Here is a 20,855-nt window from a genome sequence, read left to right on the forward strand (position 1 = left end):
TGCCCTCTGGTGGTCAGGGCACTCTCACATGGGAGGAGCTCTGCTCAGCCACAAGCCAGGCTGATGGCTGCCAGTACAGCGGTGGTGGTGGGAGCCTCTCCTGCCTCCTCAGCAGCGCTAAGGATGTCCGACTGCAGCTTAGGCCTGCTACCCGCTGGCAAGTGGACATCCCTCGAGGGCTGCTGGGCTGCCAGAGGGATGTCTGATTGCCAGCTTAGGCCCAATCCCCCGGGGAGCGGGCCTAAGCCAGCAGGTGGTCATCCCCTGAGGGGTCCCAGACTGCGAGAGGGCACAGGCCGGGCTGAGGTACCCCCCCCCCCCTCGAGTGCACAAATTTTTGTGCACTGGGTCTCTAGTCCTATAAAATAAAAGGGTAATATGTAAATCAACCAAATGATGGAACGATCAGTCGCTATGACGCACATTGACCACTGGGGGCAGACGCTCAATGCAGGAACGCAGGAGCTGCCCCCTGGTGGTCAGTGCACTCCCACAGGGGGAGCGCCCCTCAGCCACAAGCTGGGCTGATGTCTGGCGAGTGCAGCGGCCTGCCTCCGTGGCAGTGCTAAGGATGTCTGATTGATGGCTTAGGCCCGCTCCCCACGGGACATCCCCCGAGGCTCCCAGACTGTGAAAGGGCGCAGGCTGGGTTGAGTGCACAAATGTCGTGCACCAGGCCTCTAGTAACTATAAAATCTGACTTGGAAATTATGCAAACATACCATTCCACAATACCCTGAGCTCAAAATTCAAGTTCCAAAGTGAACTGTATAATTAAAACAAAAACAAAAGTACACATGGCACCTTTATGATCATTCTTCTCCTGCATAAAAATCAAAATCAATTCTGTGCTTCCCACCCAAGCCCCACCACAGATACTCAGAAACCTTAAGTAAAATAAAAAGTAGTAATGGGCCAATTCTGCCTACCATTCTGTTTTAAATAGAGGATGAGTATTCAGTCTAGTCCCCAGTTAGTAGCTCCTCCCAGTTCTTGTTTTCTAGAACAACACAATGATCTTTCAACTAGAGGCCCAGCGCGTGAAATCACGCGAGACCCAGACCCATCAATGCACCTCCTGGACTGGTCATTTGGTCGTTATGGCGTTACAGTCACTGGCCTTTTATAATATAGATTATTACTAGTTTGATAATCACATATTTTGAAATTTCCAAAGTGGCCAGAGAAAAAATAAGAGACATTTCTACTCTCAAAATGAAATACCAGTCCACAGATACTTCATTATTATTCTGAGTGAATTATATTTATACATAAAAAGCCTGTCATTTTGTAATAGGGATAAAAATTAAGTCATAGGAACCCAAAAAACTAGTTTACTAATGTCAAGAGTTTGTTTCTTGAGTGGCTTGAGATGTCTAATTCCCTCCTAGCTACATACTACAAGTCCTACCACCTTAACCTGTGCTATGAGGGAAAAGTAAATGACATAGGACTCCCAGTTTTTTCAGAGGTTGTTTTAATACATTAGTCCATCTTTCCTTTGAGAAAAATCTTTGTCTTGGTTTCCATAATTGAAAGCAATCATATCCTCTGTTGGGTCAGGTGTGCTAAGGTCTCTGCAACTTTAATGTGAGTATGAATCACCTATCGATCTTGTTAAAATGCAGACTATAATTCAGAAGATCTGGGCCTACATGTTCAACCAGCTCTCAATGCTACTGCTTGACACACCACACTTTGAGTAGAGGACTCTAAGGAATATTTCCCAATAGAAATAATCTCAATCAGATGTTTATTGTAAAAAAAAAAAAAATACAGCCTCCTCCAAGAGTTTGGAAAGGGAGATAATATTCCAGAGCTCAAACAAGATATTTGCTCTCTTCCCCTTTTCTGTGATTTTTACCAGGTAGTTGTCAATCCAATGTAATACCTTAATAAAGGTGTTGACAATTTATTGGGGCTTGACTTGATTGAGGCATGTTTGGATAAACATAAAACTTCAAGCCTTTCGTAATCAAAGAGCTGATTCAAAATAAATATTTTAAAATTATGTCAAATACTAACGAATAAGTGATGTTTACAAATAGTTTATAAGAGAATCATTTGGGATTAATAATTTTAATTTCTCCCCCCAAATAAATAGCTCATGTACTAAAGAAGACACTTTTCCTTAAGCAGAAAAAATCCAACAAAAATAAAATCATGCTCTCATGACATAGTCATAATATTATTTTCAGTGAGGAAAATAACAAGATTAACACATAAAAGGCATATGAGGAGAATTTCATGGCATAAAATTTGTTCTAGAACCTGGGGGAGAGGTTAGGGAAAGAGAACAGTTGGTAAATTTAAGAAAGATTTTAACTAGAAAATATTACACATGAGAGCAATAGTCCATTCTTTCTTAAAAGTTCATTAAAACTTATCAATCCTATAAACTTTAAATTTTAGGTTTTCAATAATGCTTTCTCTTCATATGACCACCAGTCCAACCTCCCCCACAAAATTCAACCAATCATCATAAAAATTAAGTTGTTGACAGGTTCAGTTGGCTATCCTCTATATTTACCCTTAAATACTTTTAAAGCCAACATGGGTAAAAATTCACGGTGGGAAGAACAAGAGTAAAAAAACAGAATCACTTCTCTTCGCACAGAAAGAAACCCCCATCTTGAGCACCTGTCCTCACTCTGCAGGGTAAGGTGTCTCAATGCTTGTATACACTCTTCAGTCCCATAACTGTGAAGGTAGCAGCCACCAGTTTCTCATACACAAGGAACATGAGAGCAGCAGTGAGGACTGTCTGCAGCAGTTTGGCTTCAAGGCCTTTGTAGAGTCCTATTATTCCAAATCTCCTAAAAGAAAAGAAGTTTGAAAAGTAAAATAAAACATTTTCTTTATAAAAGTCAACTCCTGCATCAGAGAAACAGCCACTACTTTGAAAGTGACTTTGCAAAGGTCGATCCTCAGAATTAAAACAAGCAATGGAAGTTTTAGATAGTAACAGACTTCTGTTGTCCAACTATTTATTACCTGTCAAGGCACTTGAAGACCAATTAAAGTTCAGTATTCATGAGCCACCAATCCTTTGTCTTTATAATCACCATTAATTAGCAGAATGTTGACAATATCCAGATAGGATGCAAATCCTAAAACCATCTTAATGCCAAGATCTGAGATCTAAGAACTTTTAGATCTTTAACACTCTCCCAACTCAGTTATTTTAACTTAACAGTCCTTAAATGGTAGGAAAACTGCAAATTGGTTTAGATCATTTTAGCTTCAACAGAACTAGGCAAAATGACAAAAGTGAAAGCTACCTGATTTTCAGTCTTCCTATACATTTGGTCTTCTAACCCAGGGGTTCTCAAATTTAGCGTACATCAGAATCACCTTAAACCACAGACTGCTGGGTCACATCCCCAGAGTTTCCGATGTATTAAGCCTGGGATGGGACTCAAGAATCTGCATTTCTAATAAGTTCCCAGGTGGAGACCAGCCATTTAGAACCACTGCTCTAACCACAGGGAAGACTGCTTCAGCTAAAACCAAAAGCTCAGCGAACATCAGTCAAAACTCATCATAACTTCTCCACAGCTGCTGCATGTTGAGAGTGAACTGACCTCATATGCTAGTTCATCACAACTTCAGGCCTGTATACAGCATTAGCACTGAGATAGTACAGCTGATCAAGTGCTCCATGCACAAGCTATGCTATATTTTATTATATTTGCTGTGTGGAAACCTATTATTTGGGGCAAATCATGTGATAAATAGCAATGAAAAGCCTTGACTCATGAATTTCTAGTTTATTAATTGACGTGAATTATGTTCCCCTAAGAAAGTCCACTTCAGTGTTTCTCAAGGTGAGGTCTGCTGTGAGATAACAGAAAGTATGTATATTGGTCTCTGTTCCTGGTTCCTGGCACAGAGAGCTCATAAAACCCTTGTGATTACTTGAGTGATAAGAGCAACAGGATCATTTCTTGTTCTAATATTTGGTCTCTGACCCCGGATCCTGACAGTCTCTCTAAATATCAGAATAACTGCAGTGTCTTCTATTGTAATGAGATGACTCTTGGTGTGCTCCTGGATGGTGCAGGGAGGGGGGGGGGTGGATAAGCCATGATCAGAAGCTTGGAATTTTCAGCCCCATCTCCATCCTCCAGAGAGGGGAGAGAGCCAGAAAAAGAGTGGGCAGATTGTGCCCACATGATGAAGCCTTCATAAAACCCAACGGTATGGGGTTCAAAGAGCTCTCAGGGGGGTGAGCACATCCAGGCCCCGGAAGGGTGATGCACTTCAACTCCATGGGCACAGATGCTCCTGTGATGGGATCCTCCCAGACCTCACCCTGTGCAGCTCTTCATCTGGCTGTTCAGATATCATAACATCCTTTAATAAACTGGTAACATAAATGTTTTCCTGAGATCTGTGAGACACTCTAGTCTAGCAAATAATCAAATCCCAGGAGGATGGAGGCATGGGAACCTCAGACTTGTAGCCAAGTCGGACAGAAGTTGCGATGAGTTTTGACTGATGTACATACCCGCAAAACCATCACTACATTCAAGACAGTGAACATCTATCTCATCACCCCCAAAGCGTCCTTGGGTCTCTTTGTAATCATTCCCTCCCTCCTCCTACCCCCGCCCCAGGTAACTACTGATTTGCTTTCTGTCACTACGGATTTGCATTTTCTAAGTTTTATATAAGTGAAATCATGTCTGACTTCTTTCACTCGGCATAATTATTTTGAGATTCATCCATGTTGCTGCATGAATCAATAATTCCTACTTTTTTATTTCTCAGTATGCCATTATACAGAGATATCACAATTTATGTATCTATTTACCTGACGATGAACATTTGAGTTGTTTCCAGTTCTTGACTCTTACAAATAAAGCTGCTATTAACATTTGTGTACAAGTTTTTGTGCAGACACATTTCCTGTCCCTCGGGTCAATACCTTGAAGTGGAATGGCTGGGTCCAATGGGCAGTGTGTCTAACTTTTTAAGAAAATGCCAAGCTGCTTTCCAATATAGCTTTTCAAATGCCAAGCTATAATCCCACTTCCTCTTTCAAAGGCGGCTCCTGCCTTATTTGATGTCCCTAATGATCAGTTTCTTTAAACAAAACAAGGAAATGACGAAAGTACATGCCTCACAGGACTACTGTTCGGATTAAGTGATATTGCTCACATAAAGCTTTAAAATCAGTGTCTGCCACAAAGCAAACACTCAAAAATGTTAGTTACTCTTATCAGCATCATCACTGTCATAATTATAATTGTTATTACTCTCCCTACTCCCCGCTTCCTTCCTCACTATGACTACTGCTCTATAATTCCTGCTTATTTCTATCTCTGAGAGAGATCACAGGATATGCCACTCAAGCACAATGGTCTCTATGTAAGGTTTTGGAGGGTTCCCGTAATACAGGAGTTCTGCATATTTATAACAAAGTACAAGGACCTGAACTTTTCCCTAATTTGCCAAAGTACTGTCATATTGCACCAAACCCCTGAAATGAGAAATGTCTGAGCTCAGAATCCAAGGGAGAGGTTTCCAGGCTGCCACTGTCAAGGCAGTAGTGCCAGGTCAGCAAATCCAAGCGCTCCCCAGCAGAGGGGGCTGTTGAAAAACGCACCTTACTCGCTGGTGAAGAAGATAGAGAACATTGCGAAGACTCCCCAATGTTCTGTTTTCTGGGTTGAGTCTGTGACGTCCAAACTGAGGAAGGAGAAAAAAAAAGACTGTCTAGTACTTTCTTTATCTTAATTTGTACCTGCAGAGGAAATTCTGTTGGGAGTGATGTCTTACACACCATATAGTAATAAAAATATCCAATTAGTATGTAGATTTAATTAATATTCTATGTTTCAGAGGAATAAGTGAAAATAAGAAATATGTTTCAATGAAGCAAGCAAGAGAATTTTCACTTGACAGAGAATTTTGGGGAAAATTCTACCTCAAAAGAAAAAATACGCACCCATGATGAAGATATAAATATTGATAGTATGTACGACTTAACTTCCAGTCCTTTAAGAAGTTCTGATAAGTACTAACCAGTTAGAACCACTAAAGTTTAAGCTCTTCACATTGTTATGTTTATCTGATAAAGTGTCAAAATACATTATTTGAATGCTACTGAATTCCTTTATATTAAGTACTGTTTTAAATAGTACATTAGTCAAAATACTTTTAAGAGATTATCATTTTTTGAACTGACATACTCTCACTACTACCCCCATTTTATCCATCGATGAGCTCTTTGAATTTTTTTTCTCCATTTCAGAGAGGAAGAGAGAGATAGAAACATCAATGATGAGAGAATCATTGACCGGCTGCCTCCTGCACACCCTACACTGGGGATCAAGCCCACAACCTGGGTATATACCCTGACCAGGAATCCTGGTTCATAGGTCGACGCTCAACCACTGAGCCACGCCCGCTGGGCCAGATCATAACTCTTTCCATATCTCCTCTCTCCTCTCCGCTGCTACCATCACCATCTCACCATCTAGGCCACCATCACCTCTGACCTGTACTGCTGAAATGGCCTCCTACCTGATTCCCAGCCCCCTTTTCTCTTAGCCTCTGACCAATTCATCAGAATAGCCACACTGATAAACAATTGTAAATCAGAACACATTACTCCCTAGTGTAAAACCCTTCAAGGGCTTCCCACAAATTGAGAGTAAACTCTAGACCTTCCTGCTACTTTTCCAAACTCATCCTGAGCCATTCTCCATCCGCAGTGGCCTCCTTTTGGTTCCTAGGATTCACCAAACTCTTAGCACATCAAGTTCCCTCTACCTACAATGCTCTTCGCATCGAGATAAGCTGGATCCTTATCTCACTTTCAGTCTTGATAATGCCTCCTCTGAGGAACCCATCCCAACCATTCTATCTAAGGAGATCCCCATCACGCACCTCTCCACCAAGTCACAGAATGCTGCTTACTTTCTTTGTAGTTATCTTCTCAGTTTGTATTTATTTTGCTTATTTACTTGCTCATTCTCTCCTCAATGACCTCTGTGGAGGCAGGGATTATGACTATTTTCTTCATCATGTGTACCCAGATCTTCACACGGAGCGGGCACTTAATAAACATTTCAATGAATAACCCACAAATTTGGAAGTGTCTAAAAAAGCAAAACCATTAGCAGACGCAGAGATGCAGATCTTGTGAAGACCCTGACTGGCAAGACCATCACCCTTGAGGTTGAGCCCAGTGACACCATTGAGAATGTCAAAGCTAAATCCAAAACAAGGAGGGCATCCTGCCTGACCAACAGTGTCCGATTTTTGCAGGCAAACAACTGGAGGATGGCCACACTCTCTTAGACTACAATATTCAGAGAGTTCACCCTGCACTTGGTGCTCTGTTTGAGGGGTGGCATCATCGAACCCTCCCTCCGCCAGCTAGCCTACAAGTATAACTGCAACAAGATTACACCTGCCTGCACCCCTGGCCACAAGAAGAAGGGCGGCCACACCAACAACCTGTGCCCCAAGAAGAAGTTAAATAAGGCCCTCCACCACTTCCTCGGGCCAACAGGGCAGCCTTCCGGCTGAACTGTGACCCTGGGGCCTCTTTTGTTGACTGGAGCAGTAAAAAAAAAAAGCAAAACCATTAATTCCTCTATAATAAACTACAGGAATCAACCTCTGATTTTGCAAAGGATAATTTGCCCTGGGCACCAAGCAAATTAACGTGAATGAGAAGGATGCAAACTTATACTTTCCTGAGTCAAGAACCTTCTTCTACATTTGGGTTTTCTGAGACACTATGTTACTTAAGAAATTGCAAATGTAAACTTTGTTCCAAATCAAATAGGACACCAAGTGATAGCCAGCCTGGTTAGAATATAAGACAAATGGGAAAATGAATGAGGAATGCTTAACTTGCTTTTAACAGAGAAACCACGTATTTTAGAATGCTGTTTGACTAAATGCAGGAAGAACCCCAGCACTCACCCTCAGAATTGACTGGACTGTCTGCAGGGGATAGGTAACTGTGGTGGCAATTGCTTTGGCTACTGCACCAATGATGAACACATCCAAAGAAGAAAGCTGGAAAGCAAAGAAAGATGAATCATGTCAATCCAAACAACAAGAACAGGAGATTACTGTTTGCTGCTTTCAAAATCAGTATTACCTTCATTCTTTTCTTTAAAAGTTGCCGTTTTAAACCTTCATAGAACATGAACTGGATGGCAGGATTGAAAACCAGCAGCAAGGAGGGAAACGTGCCATTCCATAAAGACAAGATTCCTTCATCTCGAATGATCTGTTGAAAAGCATCTAAGCAAGAAATCAAGGACATCTGATGACAATCCCATAACTAGAGAAGACAAGGCGAATTCTGTTCAAATGGTTCCATCAAGATTTCCTTCTTGCCCAGCTGGCATGGCTCAGTGGTTGAGCGTTGACCTATGAATCAGGAGGTCATGGTTCAATTCCGTCAAGGTATATGCCCGAGTTGTGGGCTCAATCCCCAGTGTGGGGCGTGCAGGAGGTAGCCGATCAATGATTCTCTCTCATCACTGATGTTTCTATCTCTCTCTCCCTCTCCCTTCCTCTCTGAAATAAAATATATATATATAAAATTTCCTTCTTGTAATGATATTTTAGGGGCAAGTTCATCAGTTAACTACTTTTTGATAATTATCAGATACTGACATTACTAAGTTATTGAGAGACAACTTCAATCAGGGAACTCCTTTTGACAATCTGGAGTCAGAATGTCAAGTGTTCCTAATTAATCACCAACACTGGAAACTCTGTATTACAGAGAATTGTGAACTGATAGCCTATGTGTTTCACAACAAAGGCCAGTAAAACAAATGATAACATAGTTCCTTGGAGTCCATTTTATAGGACTGACTTATAAGAAAATCACTGTCATTGCAAACACAGGAAAAGAGAGCCTGGCAGTGTGATACTATTAGAAAGCAGACGCTCATAGATAGCAGACATTAACCTGCTATCTTTATCTAAAGCTAACACTAGGGCGAAAAATACAGTAGATTATTCTTCAGATATATTCAACCCCTCCCACCCACACTCCAAGGCAGTAGTTACTTCTCTACCCCATGTCTTTGAGCTTGGCCATGTAATATGCTTTGGCCAACAGGATGTTAGCAGTCAAGATTCAAAAAGGGACTTGAAGTATGCTTGTACAACTGGGTGTGTCCTCTTGTGCATCACCATGACCAAGAGAAGAATATGCTCAAGCTGGTGCCAGAAAGGTGATGAGACACGTGGAGCTGAGACTCCCTGTCTGGGGTTGGCCTAGAGGAGTCAAATCCCTGTCAATTCTAAGACACATGAGCTAAACTAAACAAATGCTTACTATTGAATGTTGAGATTTGAGGTTGTCTTTTATATAACACTAGAGGCCTGGTGCACGAAATTAGTGCACTGAGGGGGGGGGATGTCCCTTAGCCCGGCCTGCGCCCTCTCACAGTCCGGGAGCCCTCAAGGGACGTCTGACTGATGACTTAGCGCGCTGCTGAAGAGGTGGGAGAGGCTTCCGCCACTGCTGCTGCACTCGCTAGCCATGAGCCCAGCTTGTGGCTAAGCAGCGTTCCCCCTGTGGAGTGCACGGACCATCAGGGGGCAGCTCCTGCATTGAGCGCCTGCCCCCTGGTGGTCAGTGCGCGTCATAGTGACTGGTCATTTCACCTTTCGGTCGATTTGCATATTAGCCTTTTATTATATAGGATTATTGTGGCAATAAATTCCAAAGAAAACCCTTAAATAGAAACTCACACAGAGACACTTACCAATAATACCTTTGTAGTTGGTTGGTACAATGTCTTCATTCCTAAATTTTGCCCCTTGCAGCTTTAGTCTGGTGTTTACCACCCAGAGTGGGGTTGTCAGCAACACATTCACCACTCCTTTAAAAAGAAAGAGGGAGAGACAAAGAGATAGCAAAATGTAACCTTTTGAGCTTTGCTATCTTATATTGAAGCTACATACCAATGTTTCATTTATTCTTCTGCCACTGACCTACTAGGAGACCCAAGGTACGGTGTCTCTTTGTGCCAGGGTACAACACAAGCCACCAGTGTTAGAAGCAATTCAGAAGACTTGCTGATGACAAAATGGCTGGCAGTAGTACCTCTCCACATGAAATGAGTAGTAAGTTTCCTTATTTGTGTAACAGGAGGTAATCTGTCAATTTATATAGCATCCAAAGTAGCAATTTTGATATAGTTTTAAATACAATTTTTCAAAAACAGCTTTAAGAGACAAGTGGTTTATTGATCACATGCTAAGTCCATGACAACATCAGATAAAACACACAATTAATAATTCTCTCATAAGTAGTTTACATGGTTTTAAGTGGGTATGAATCTGGTATAATGGGTGACAAGTGGTGACATTGGAAAGTGCTTTGACAGTGACTAGATGATTACAAAAGAGTTCCTCATCACTTAGGGGATTAGGACAGGCAGGCAGCAAGCAGTAGTTATGAACTGTCATAAAACACCTGAAACAGCTTTGCAAGCATCATGATCCTTACAAGCTTAAGAATGGGGATCATGGCCCCCCAAGGTTGCCTCAGAGTGGAACAACACAATGATTCAGATGCTTCTTTCTGAAAACACATAATCCCAATTTAACACCATCTTGAGATATTAATATATTCCTCATCAGTCCTGAAATGATTAAAAAAACACACACCAAAACAGAGTTGTAACAAAGTGCCTGACACGTGGTATATACTTTATAAATACTCGTCAAATAAATATTGTACAAATGAACCTATGAACAAACTCATCAAACAACCATACATGGAGCTATCTGGCCCTAGTCATGCTGTGAAGAACCAAGAGCTGCAATCCTAAGGAAGAGAAATCGCTTTTACTAAAAGTCATTTAAACACAATAGGAGAAAGAAGGTTTTGATTTAGGGAATCTCAAAACATACTACAGTCAAACCTCGGTTCTTAAATGTTTCCCATCTGGAACAATCTGTTTCTTCATCAAGTTGTTCATAGGAAAAAAGGTCTCAGTTTTCTAACAGAACTTTAGTTCTCAACCTGACAACCCTTTCATGCTGACACATCAGCATGACAAAAACATCTCTCAGGCCACAAAGGAGAAAATTCGAGTCAGTTTACTGCTAAACCTCCTTTGTGAACATCTCAGGAAATCAGGAAAGCGTGCTGTGAATATTTTAATGTTTTGTGTGTTTTGTTTGCTTTTGTTGCTGGTGAAATGTACACTGATCGCAATTTTAAAACATAAAGAGGCCATCAAGTGTGCTGAAGTTGCTGAGGGTGTGAAAGCGCTCATGAAACAGTGATCACAGGCTACTGAAGAGGTGGAAAAAACTGTTGTTGATTTGGACAAGTGTAAAGCAGTTAGCTGGTTACAATTTCAGAGGCAATGCTATGTGAAAAAGCAAGATGCTACCCCCCTGAAATGAGTGCTGAAAGTGATTCATTCAAGGCTAGTAGGGGGTGGTTCGATAAATTTAGGAAAAGAACTATTTGCTTATAGATTAAACAGTACATTAGAAAGTTTAAAACAGAAAACCATTTAAGGGTCTGGAATGGATTAATTCAATTGACATTATTTCTAATGGGAAAAAATGATTTGGTTTTCGAACAAATCGTTTCTCAAACAGCCTTCTGGAACAAATTAAGTTCAAGAACCAAGGTTCCACTGTATCCTGAAAATACAGTCTAACCAAGAATAAGCCTGTGTGACAGCCAAGATATTAAAATTGTTTTCATTTGTTGCATACAGAGCAAAAGTAAAATATTTTGCTACTGCTCTCTTGGAAGCATTATGGGAACATATTTCTCAAAATAAGACATTATCAAATAATTTTATGAGCTGTATTTGTCATATTTTTATAGAGTGGCCTTCCACCAAGAAGTTGTCATTAGTTAGGACTCAATATATTCATACATTGTCACTTCAGGCATTGATCATAATCTGAATAAGTCTTAACCAGAGATTCCTGCTGGTCTCATTTTTTAAAAGCACCAGTGCCCAAGAGGCCAAGATAAAAGAATATCAATACAGGCCCATTTGCCCAGACTTTATAATGTACTAGAGCAGTGATGGCGAACCTTTTGAGCTCGGCGTGTCAGCATTTTGAAAAACCCTAACTTAACTCTGGTGTCGTGTCACATATAGAAATTTTTTTATATTTGCAACCATAGTAAAACAAAGACTTATATTTTTGATATTTATTTTTTATATTTAAATGCTATTTAACAAAGAAAAATCAACCAAAAAAATGAGTTCGCATGTCACCTCTGACACGCGTGTCATAGGTTCGCCATCACTGTACTAGAGGCCCGGTGCACGAAATTCATGCACTCGGAGGGGTGGGGGTCCCCCAGGCCCGGATTGTGAGAGGGTGCAGGCCAGGCCAAGGGACCCCACCAATGCACGATCAGGGTCGGGGAGGGACAAGGGGAGGTTGGCCAGCCAGGGAGGGACAGCGGGAGGGCTCCAGGGCATGTTTGGCCTGTCTCACTCAGTCCTGATCGGCTGGACCCCAGCAGCAAGCTAACCTACCAGTTAGAGCATCTGCCCCCTGGTGGCCAGTGCATGTCATAGCGACTGGTCGATCGATTGACTGTCTGCCCCCTGGTGGTCAGCGCACGTCATAGCGAGCGGTTGAGTGGCAGACCGGACAACCAGACACTTAGCATATTAGGCTTTTATTATATAGGATTCCTATTTAATGCATAGTACACATCACTTAACAGAAAAATCAATAGCCAGCAAAACTAGACTAAAAAGTACTACTGAGCAAACTGCATTTTTGATAGATGAAGACAGGAGTGTTCAGAAGCAGAGATCACAAGAGTCATGGATACTGTAGGCAGCCACAGTGTACAGGAAAGATTAACATGGATGGTGTGATGGTACGTACAGGCAGGCTAAATAGCCATCTCAGACGGTGATTAAAGAAAATTTTAATTTATTTAGAGAAAAGAGATGGAGGATGGGATATCCAAAGGAAAGGGCTGCACAGCATGAGCCAAGGGGACATAGGGTCGATGATGGCAGGAAAAATATACTTAGGCAACATGAAAGCCTAGGCTGGGCTGCTTTGGCTCACTGAGAAGTCAAAGAGAAGGGGGCCTTGGAGACAGGTTCAGGGGGTTAGCCTGGGATGAGCTGCTGCTGCCCATTGCTCCCCTGGTTGCAAGTCTCATGGGGTCCCTTAGAGGTTAGGGGATGCATGCCTGTGGGGGAAGGAGAGGGAGAAGGGAATGACAAGGTAGTGATCCTTGGAGGGCTGGGGAGGGAGGGAAAGGGAAAGGCACAGGTGTGCTCCCTCCAGCCAAAGGGTTTTAAGGGTGGAGATTTTAGGGGCGGTCCCAGGGGAGATGGTAATAGAATATTCAGCAGCTTTCCAGGTATGTCCTTTCAGGGTTGTGGTCTCCACTGATTGATTGGCTGGCACCAGGACATGGGTGGTGCCAGCCAATCAATCAGCTGGTCCTGAGGTCAGCCACGGGGTTGCTGGTCTGGTTTTGCTGCTTTTCTGGGCCTGGGGCTGAAATACAACTGAGGCTTGGATGTAATCTTTAGGGAGGAAAAGGTCAGGAGGTCTAAACTGCATGACCACGGATATGCTAGGACAGTGGTGGGCAAACCGAGGCTCGAGAGCCACATGGGCCCTTTGGCCCCTTGAGTGTGGCTTTTCCACAAAATACCACGTGCGGGCGCGCACGTACAGTGCGAAGTTGACTTAAAACTTTAAGTAAAGTTTATTAAGTTAATTTTAGGGAACATTGTGGAGTGAAAGAAGATGTAGTGTCGAGGATTGAGAAAGGTATGTTGAGATGGTTTGGACATATAGAGAGGTTGAACGAAAGGAGATAGACGAAACAAGTATAAAGACGAGTGTGGATGGGAGAGTTGGAAGGGGTCGACCTCAGCGAACATACTTCAATCAGATTGAGGACTTTTTTAGCAAAGGCCAGCTCAGGAGTACCCTAATTAAGTTAATAACAATGTACCTACCTATATAGTTTAACTTTAAAAAATTTGGCTCTCAAAGGAAATTTCAGTCGTTGTACTGTTGATATTTGGCTCTGTTGACTAATGAGTTTGCTGACCACTGTGCTAGGGGAAGATAGGTCACCTTGGAGGCAAGGTTCTTGTTTTCCCAATTTTGCCCCTTGCTAGGCATCTGGGGCTTTCTACCCTGGTGAGTTTCTGTACCGGGCCCATTGTCCTTGCTCTGCTCATGTCTATTTAGCACTACATACCTTTCTTTTCTTTTTCTTTTTTTAAAAATATATTTTATTGATTTTTTACAGAGAGGAAGGGAGAGAGACAGAGAGTCAGAAACATCGATGAGAGAGAAACATCGATCAGCCGCCTCCTGCACATCCCCCACTGGGGATGTGCCCGCAACCCAGGTACATATATATATATATGTTTATTGATTTCAGAGAGGAAGAGAGAGGGAGAGGAAGATAGAAACATCAATGATAAGAGGGAACCATTGATTGGCTGCCTCCTGCACATCCCCAGACTGGGTATTGAGCCCGCAACCCAGGCATGTGCCCTGACCGGAATCGAACCTGGGACCCTTCAATTCGCAGGCCAAGGCTCTATCCACTGAGCCAAACCAATTAGGGTAGCACTACATACATTTCAAAACAAATAAAATAGGTTGCCTATTAAATAAATTCTTTAGAAATCAAAATTTCCTTCATGTTCTATTCAAGGGGTAGGCACACAGAAAACATGTCAGAGGCAAGGCAGCCAAGATTAATATTTAACCATTATTTAAAATTCTGTTTTCATATTCCTTTTATTAACATGAGTTGAAAGACTAAGAGGGTCCTAAGGACAATCTCAAGTACAAAAATGCACTACATCATTTACAGAGAATATAAAATCCTTGTAAGAACATTTTGTATTTCAAAGCTTTTTATCTGAGAAGTTCAAGTACTCTGTTCATCCTCTAAGCCAAAATAGATAGAGAGGTACTTCTTAAACACTATAATTTTATGAGTTCTTGGAAAAGGCACTCAAAATACTTGAGGATCCGAAACTTTATTGGAAACGCACACCCTCTATTATCAAGCAAAGGACAACATTTCAAGTTGGAAAAACAACTATAAATGGTCATGATGAGTGATTCTAACTCTTACTAAAGCATTAAAGATAAGGCTAAAGGATAAAGAATGCTGTCTGATTGTTTATGAGTCTGTATAGAAAAATCTTTTTCTGTGGCTGTGACTTCAGCTCAAAGACGCAAATATAGGGTACTAATACTTGATGACAGGAGATTGATTTTCTTCCAATTCAAATGGTTCTATTTTCTTTCTTTGTCTTCTTTTTTGTTTGTTTTTGTTGTAAAAATCATTTACAGGTAAACAGAACCAAAATTAAGACATGAAGAATAATAACTGAACCCGCTCACTAAAATTATTCACTGATTCAAGGAATAATTAAAACACAGCTATTTACTTCTGAAATCTTCAAAACAAATAGTTTATCAGTAGTGAGTCTCCTTCGGTAAGGAGAGAAAACAAAAGTGAAGCGCACTTCTGGGAAATGTGCACAATGACCCCTGACATAAGAAAATGGCAGGTCACGCCCAGCTGGTGTGGCCCAGTGGTTGAGCGGTGACCCAGGAAGCAGGAGGTTACTGGTTCGATTCCCAGTCAGGGCACATGCCCGGGGTTGCGGGCTTGATCCCCAGTAGGGGCATGCAGGAGGCAGCTGATCGATGATGTTTCTATCTCTCTATTCCTCTCCCTTCCTCTCTCTCTAAAAATCAATAAAACACATATTTAAAAAAAAAGAAAATGGCAGATCAAGGCCATAAATCTAACCATTTGTCTCCCGATGAAAGAATGCAACTAGATATACAAAAGGAACAAATCTGCCTTACCAGAGGTAAGGCTGGAGGGCAGGAATATGAACATGAACTGTCACAACAACCATAACATCACTGGCATTCAAATATAGTTATTTTTAAAAATCCCAATTGCATAAAAATGGTCAGTATCTTCTTCATTTAAGTTATTTGTAAGGTTTTCCCAAATTCTTCCTCAGGGTATCAAGCTACATGGGTTTTCTTCTGTGAAAATAAATTAATTAATTAAATAAATTTCTAAGTTTCAAGAAGAATTTGAATAACAATGGGGGGAGGGGCAAAAATAGGTTTACAGTTGTTTGTATAAAAAAAGACCTGCAGGTTATCGCCCTAGCTGGCTTGGCTCAGTGGATAGAGCATCAGCCTGTGGACTGAAGGGTTCCAGGTTCGATTCCAGCCAGGGGCACATGCCTGGGTTGCGGGCTCCATCCCCAATGGGGGGCATGCAGGAGGCAGCCAATCAATGATTCTCTGTCATCATTGATGTTTCTATCTCTCTCTTCTCCCTTCCTCTCTGAAATCAATAAAGGAATATATTTTTAAAAAAAGAAAAAAAAGAAGAAAAAAGACATGCAGGTTATGATTATAATAATACAAGAAAAAACTCTGTTTTGCATACTTACAACCTGTACACCTACTTTTGCCCACCCCTGTACTGTTCCTAGTTTTCCTTGGAAATAATGAAACTTATTTCTACAGTGATTATAATACAATGATAGGGCTCACAGAGGGAAGTAAAAGCTATTCTAATTATTGTAAGAATGCATAGGTATTAAGATATAAAAAATGTTATAAGGAGAAATTTAAAACTCACAAAAGTAAGTTCCAAGGAATTCACTACCTTCAGAAACTCTTTTGACCAAGGGTCTCAACCGTGACACTACTGACATTTTGGGCCACATAATTCTTTATTTGGGTGTGTGTGAGGGGTGCTATTGTGTAAGATGTTAGCAGTATCCCTGGCCTCTACTCACTAGATGCCAGCAGCATCCCCCAGTTGTGACAACCAAAAGTATCTCCAGACATTTGCCATATGGTCCCTGTGGGTCAAATCAGCCTCAGTTGAGAACCACTGTTCTAATCCAATCACCAAGTGATTATTCACTTTATTTTTGAAAGTTTCAAAAGACAACTCTTACCCCAATGATCTATTTTTTTCTAAGCCCTGTTAGAAATGTTATTTTTATTGATATTAAGTCTATCTTCTTAAACAACTGGAAACATATATGACATTAGCTAGTAAATGATTTTTACCCAGGATATGAATTAGCAACTCTGAAATTACTTTATGTGTACTGTTATCCTGGCCCAATTCCTTTGTGTAATATAGAACAAGTACAGTCTTTCTTCTGCAAGTCATTCATTCATGGTCTGCTCACCAAATATATATTGTGTGTCTAGTATGTGATCAACTCTGTTCTAGGTGCTGACGATAGAGCAGTAAATAAAAAATAAAATCCCTGTCCTCATGAAGGTTACATTTTAATGTTGTAATGAGGAAAGATAAGTAAAATATGTAGGATGTTAGAGAATAAGAGTTAAGGAGAAAATTTTAGCAGATTACTGAGGTGTCTATTTCAGACATGGTGGCCATTTTGGGGGAAAGACCTTAAAGGAGGTGAAGGAGTGAGCCAGGCGGTTGCCAGGCAGAGGAAAGGGCAGGCACATGGGCCCGGAGGCAGAAGCATGCCAGTGGTGCTCAAAGAGAAGAGGCAGTGTGGTGCAGTGGTGTGAGTGAAGAGAAGACTAGGAGGGCCAGGTCATACTGGGCATTGTAGGACAAGGTAAGGACTTTGGCTTTTACTCTGAGCAAGATGGGAAGCAGCAACTGGAGGGCTTTGAGAAAAAATATGATCTTGCTTTTGTTTTAACATGATCACATTGGCTGTTACGTTGAAGACAGATTAAAGGGGACAAAACTGAAAGCAGGACATCAGTCCAGGAGGCTCTGACGATAATCCAGTCAAGATTTTATGGTGGTTTGGATTCAGGTCATAGTGGAGACAAGTGGCTGCACTGGATACCATGGAGAGAGAGGCAATAGGATCTGCTCATAGACTGGAAGTGGGGTCAGAGAGAGAGAGAGGATAAATTTGAGATCTTTGGTAGGGCAAGTAGAAGACTAGAGTTGCCACTTAGTAAACTGCAGGATACAGGAGGAGCAGGTCTTTAAATTTCATTCATTTGTTCAACAATTAATCAGTACCTTCCATGTACTAGACACTGTGTTAAAACACTAGGGATGAAAAGATAACAAAAATGTAATCTCAGCCTTTAAGCGGTTCACTACCTACTGATAGATAAAGACAAATATGCAGACTATTAATATACAGTAGAGTAAGCATTGAGCCATTCCACTAAGTAGAGGCAGACAGTAACTAAATACTCACAATACCAGGTTAACGGTTCCCTAGTAGCTCTGAAGTCTCAGATAACAAGGATCCAAAGCCTTCTAAAATCTAGCTCCTACTCACCTCTACAATCTTATTGCTCATGTTCCTATACTCACTTCACTCATTAACTAAGAGAACTCACTGTTCTAAACATAGTCCTGGATTTTCTCAATTCTCTATCATTCCCTTCATCAGGAAACTGTCAGTATTCATCTATAAATGTTACTAATCCTATTAAGGCTTAAGTCAAGAGCCATTGGTTTGTATAAGATACCCCTCCCCCCCACCTGCCCACCTGGCCGCTGTTGCTCAGTGGTTGGGTGTCAACCTATGAACCAGGAGGTCACGGTTCGATTCTGATCAAGGGCACGTGCCCAGGTAGTGGGCTCGATCCCCAGTAGGGGGCGAGTAGGTGGCAACCGATTGATGATTCTCCTTCACCACTGATGTTTCTATCTCTCTCTCCCTCTCTCTTCCTCTCTCAAATCAATAAAATAAAAAAAAAATATATATATATATATATATACAGTGGGGCCTTGACTTACAAGTGTCCCGACTAATGAGTTTTTTGAGATATGAGCCGTCTCTTGGCCGATTTTTTGCTTTGAGTTGCGAGCTAAAATTCGGGTTAAGAGCCAGCTTCAGATACCCCACCGCTAGTTGGCGCAGTGAACGTCACAGTGAACACCACAACATCAGCCCAGCATCACGTGTCTCACTCGTTCACTGTTGATTTGACATACGAGTAATTTGAGTTATGAGCTCCGTCATGGAACGATTAAACTAGTAAGTCAAGACCCCACTGTACATATTTTTAAAAAGATACCCCCCTCTCTCTCCCCCTAGCCAAAAGTGACCTCTCATCCTGCTATGAACCCTTTAAAGCATCAACAACTATTATGATACAAACTACCTAGGGCTGTGCAATAAATACCTTTGTCACATTTGACTAAATGCTTTCATACTCAGGGTGGACTTCATGGGTGTGCAACCTGTCTAATGCTTTGGTGTCATCCATCTTGAAATGCTTACTAAATTGTGAACAAGGAGTCCCATATCTTCATTTTGTACTGGGCACTGCAAATTATGTAGCCAGTCCTGTTCATGTTAACATGTAAACATCTCATGTGAACCCCAGTTTAAGTGTGTGTGTGTGTGTGTGTGTGTGTGTATCTACACTAATAAAAGAGAAACATGGTAATTAGTGTACGACCGCTACCCTTCCCATTGGCTAATCAGCATATCCTTATGCAAATTAACTGTCAGCCAAGATGGCGGCAGGCAGCCATGCACTAAAGCGAGCAGGGAGGCTTGCTTGCTCCAGTGATAGTGGTCTCCAACGTTCCCCGCCTGCCGCTGCCGGCCTCTCAGCTGCAACTCTAAGCAACTATGTACTATGTTGCAAATAAGAAGCTAAACAAAACCCCAGAAACTGGCTTTCATTCAGCCGGGCTTCAGCCAGCCGGACCGCAACATTGTATCGATGTTTTCAGCAGTGAGGCCTCAGAGCTAAGGCTGGCCCAGAATAAAAAAAAAAAAAAAAAGAAAACAAGGAGCGGTTGGGAGCTTCAGTCACCCACTTCAGGAAAACAGCCCTCAGCCCCTCACCCAGACTGGCCAGGCACCCCAGTGGGGACCCCCACCCTGATCCAGGACACCCTTCAGGGCAAACCAGCCAGCCCCTACCCATGCACCAGGCCTCTATCCTATATAGTAAAAGGGTAATATGCCTCCCGGCACCGGGATCAGCGTGACAGGGGGCAGCGCCCAAACCCTGATTGCCCTGCGGCTCTGTGAGTGACAGGGGGCGGGGCCACAACCTCCCTATCCGCCCTGCTCTGTTCGTGACAGGGGAAGGCGCCCCAACCCCCTGATCAGCCCTGCTCTGTGCATGACAGGGGGTGGCGCCGCAACCTCCCCATCGACCCTGCCTTGAGTATAACAGGGGGCGGTGCCCCAACCCCCCAATCGGCCCTACCCTGAGTGTGACTGAGGGTGGCATCGCAACCTCCCGATCCGCCCTGCTCTGTGCATGACGGGGCGGTGCCCCAACTCCCCAATCGGCCCTGCTCTGAGCCTGACCAGGGGATGCACCTAGAGATTGGGCCTGCCCTCTGCCACCCGGGAGCAGGCCTAAGTCAGCAGGTCGTTATCTCCCGAGGGGTCCCAGACTGCGAGAGGGCACAGGCCAGGCTGGGGGACCCTCGATGTTTTCAGCAGTGAGGCCTCAGAGCTAAGGCTGGCCCAGAATAAAAAAAAAGAAAACAAGGAGCGGTTGGGAGCTTCAGTCACCCACTTCAGGAAAACAGCCCTCAGCCCCTCACCCAGACTGGCCAGGCACCCCAGTGGGGACCCCCACCCTGATCCAGGACACCCTTCAGGGCAAACCAGCCAGCCCCTACCCATGCACCAGGCCTCTATCCTATATAGTAAAAGGGTAATATGCCTCCCGGCACCAGGATCAGCGTGACAGGGGGCAGCACAAATTTTTGTGCACTGGGCCTCTAGTATATATATATGTATATGGAAAATAAACAAGGAAGTTATTGATATCTCTCTTTTTTTTAAAAAGAAACCTTAACTTCCATATATTCTGGGTATAGGCTGCTAAAC

The 20,855-nt window shown here is 42.5% G+C and overlaps 1 protein-coding gene across 1 annotated transcript in view; it reads right to left on the minus strand.

The window, feature by feature from the left end:
• Positions 1 to 1,736: 1,736 nt before the first annotated feature.
• SLC25A17 (solute carrier family 25 member 17) overlaps positions 1,737 to 20,855 on the minus strand; it is a 41,547-nt gene continuing 22,428 nt past the window's right edge. The window contains exons 5-9 of the mRNA XM_070411183.1: positions 9,756 to 9,872; positions 8,126 to 8,271; positions 7,945 to 8,040; positions 5,612 to 5,694; positions 1,737 to 2,816 (exon numbers count right to left, since the gene is read on the minus strand). Of these exons, the coding sequence (XP_070267284.1) occupies positions 2,669 to 2,816; positions 5,612 to 5,694; positions 7,945 to 8,040; positions 8,126 to 8,271; positions 9,756 to 9,872 (590 nt within the window). The 3' untranslated portion in view covers positions 1,737 to 2,668. The remainder of the gene's footprint in view (positions 2,817 to 5,611; positions 5,695 to 7,944; positions 8,041 to 8,125; positions 8,272 to 9,755; positions 9,873 to 20,855) is intronic.

Source organism: Myotis yumanensis, unplaced genomic scaffold (genome assembly GCF_028538775.1).
Source record: "Myotis yumanensis isolate MYYU_CA2020_CCGP unplaced genomic scaffold, mMyoYum1.0.hap1 SCAF_3, whole genome shotgun sequence".
Taxonomy (NCBI): domain Eukaryota; kingdom Metazoa; phylum Chordata; class Mammalia; order Chiroptera; family Vespertilionidae; genus Myotis; species Myotis yumanensis.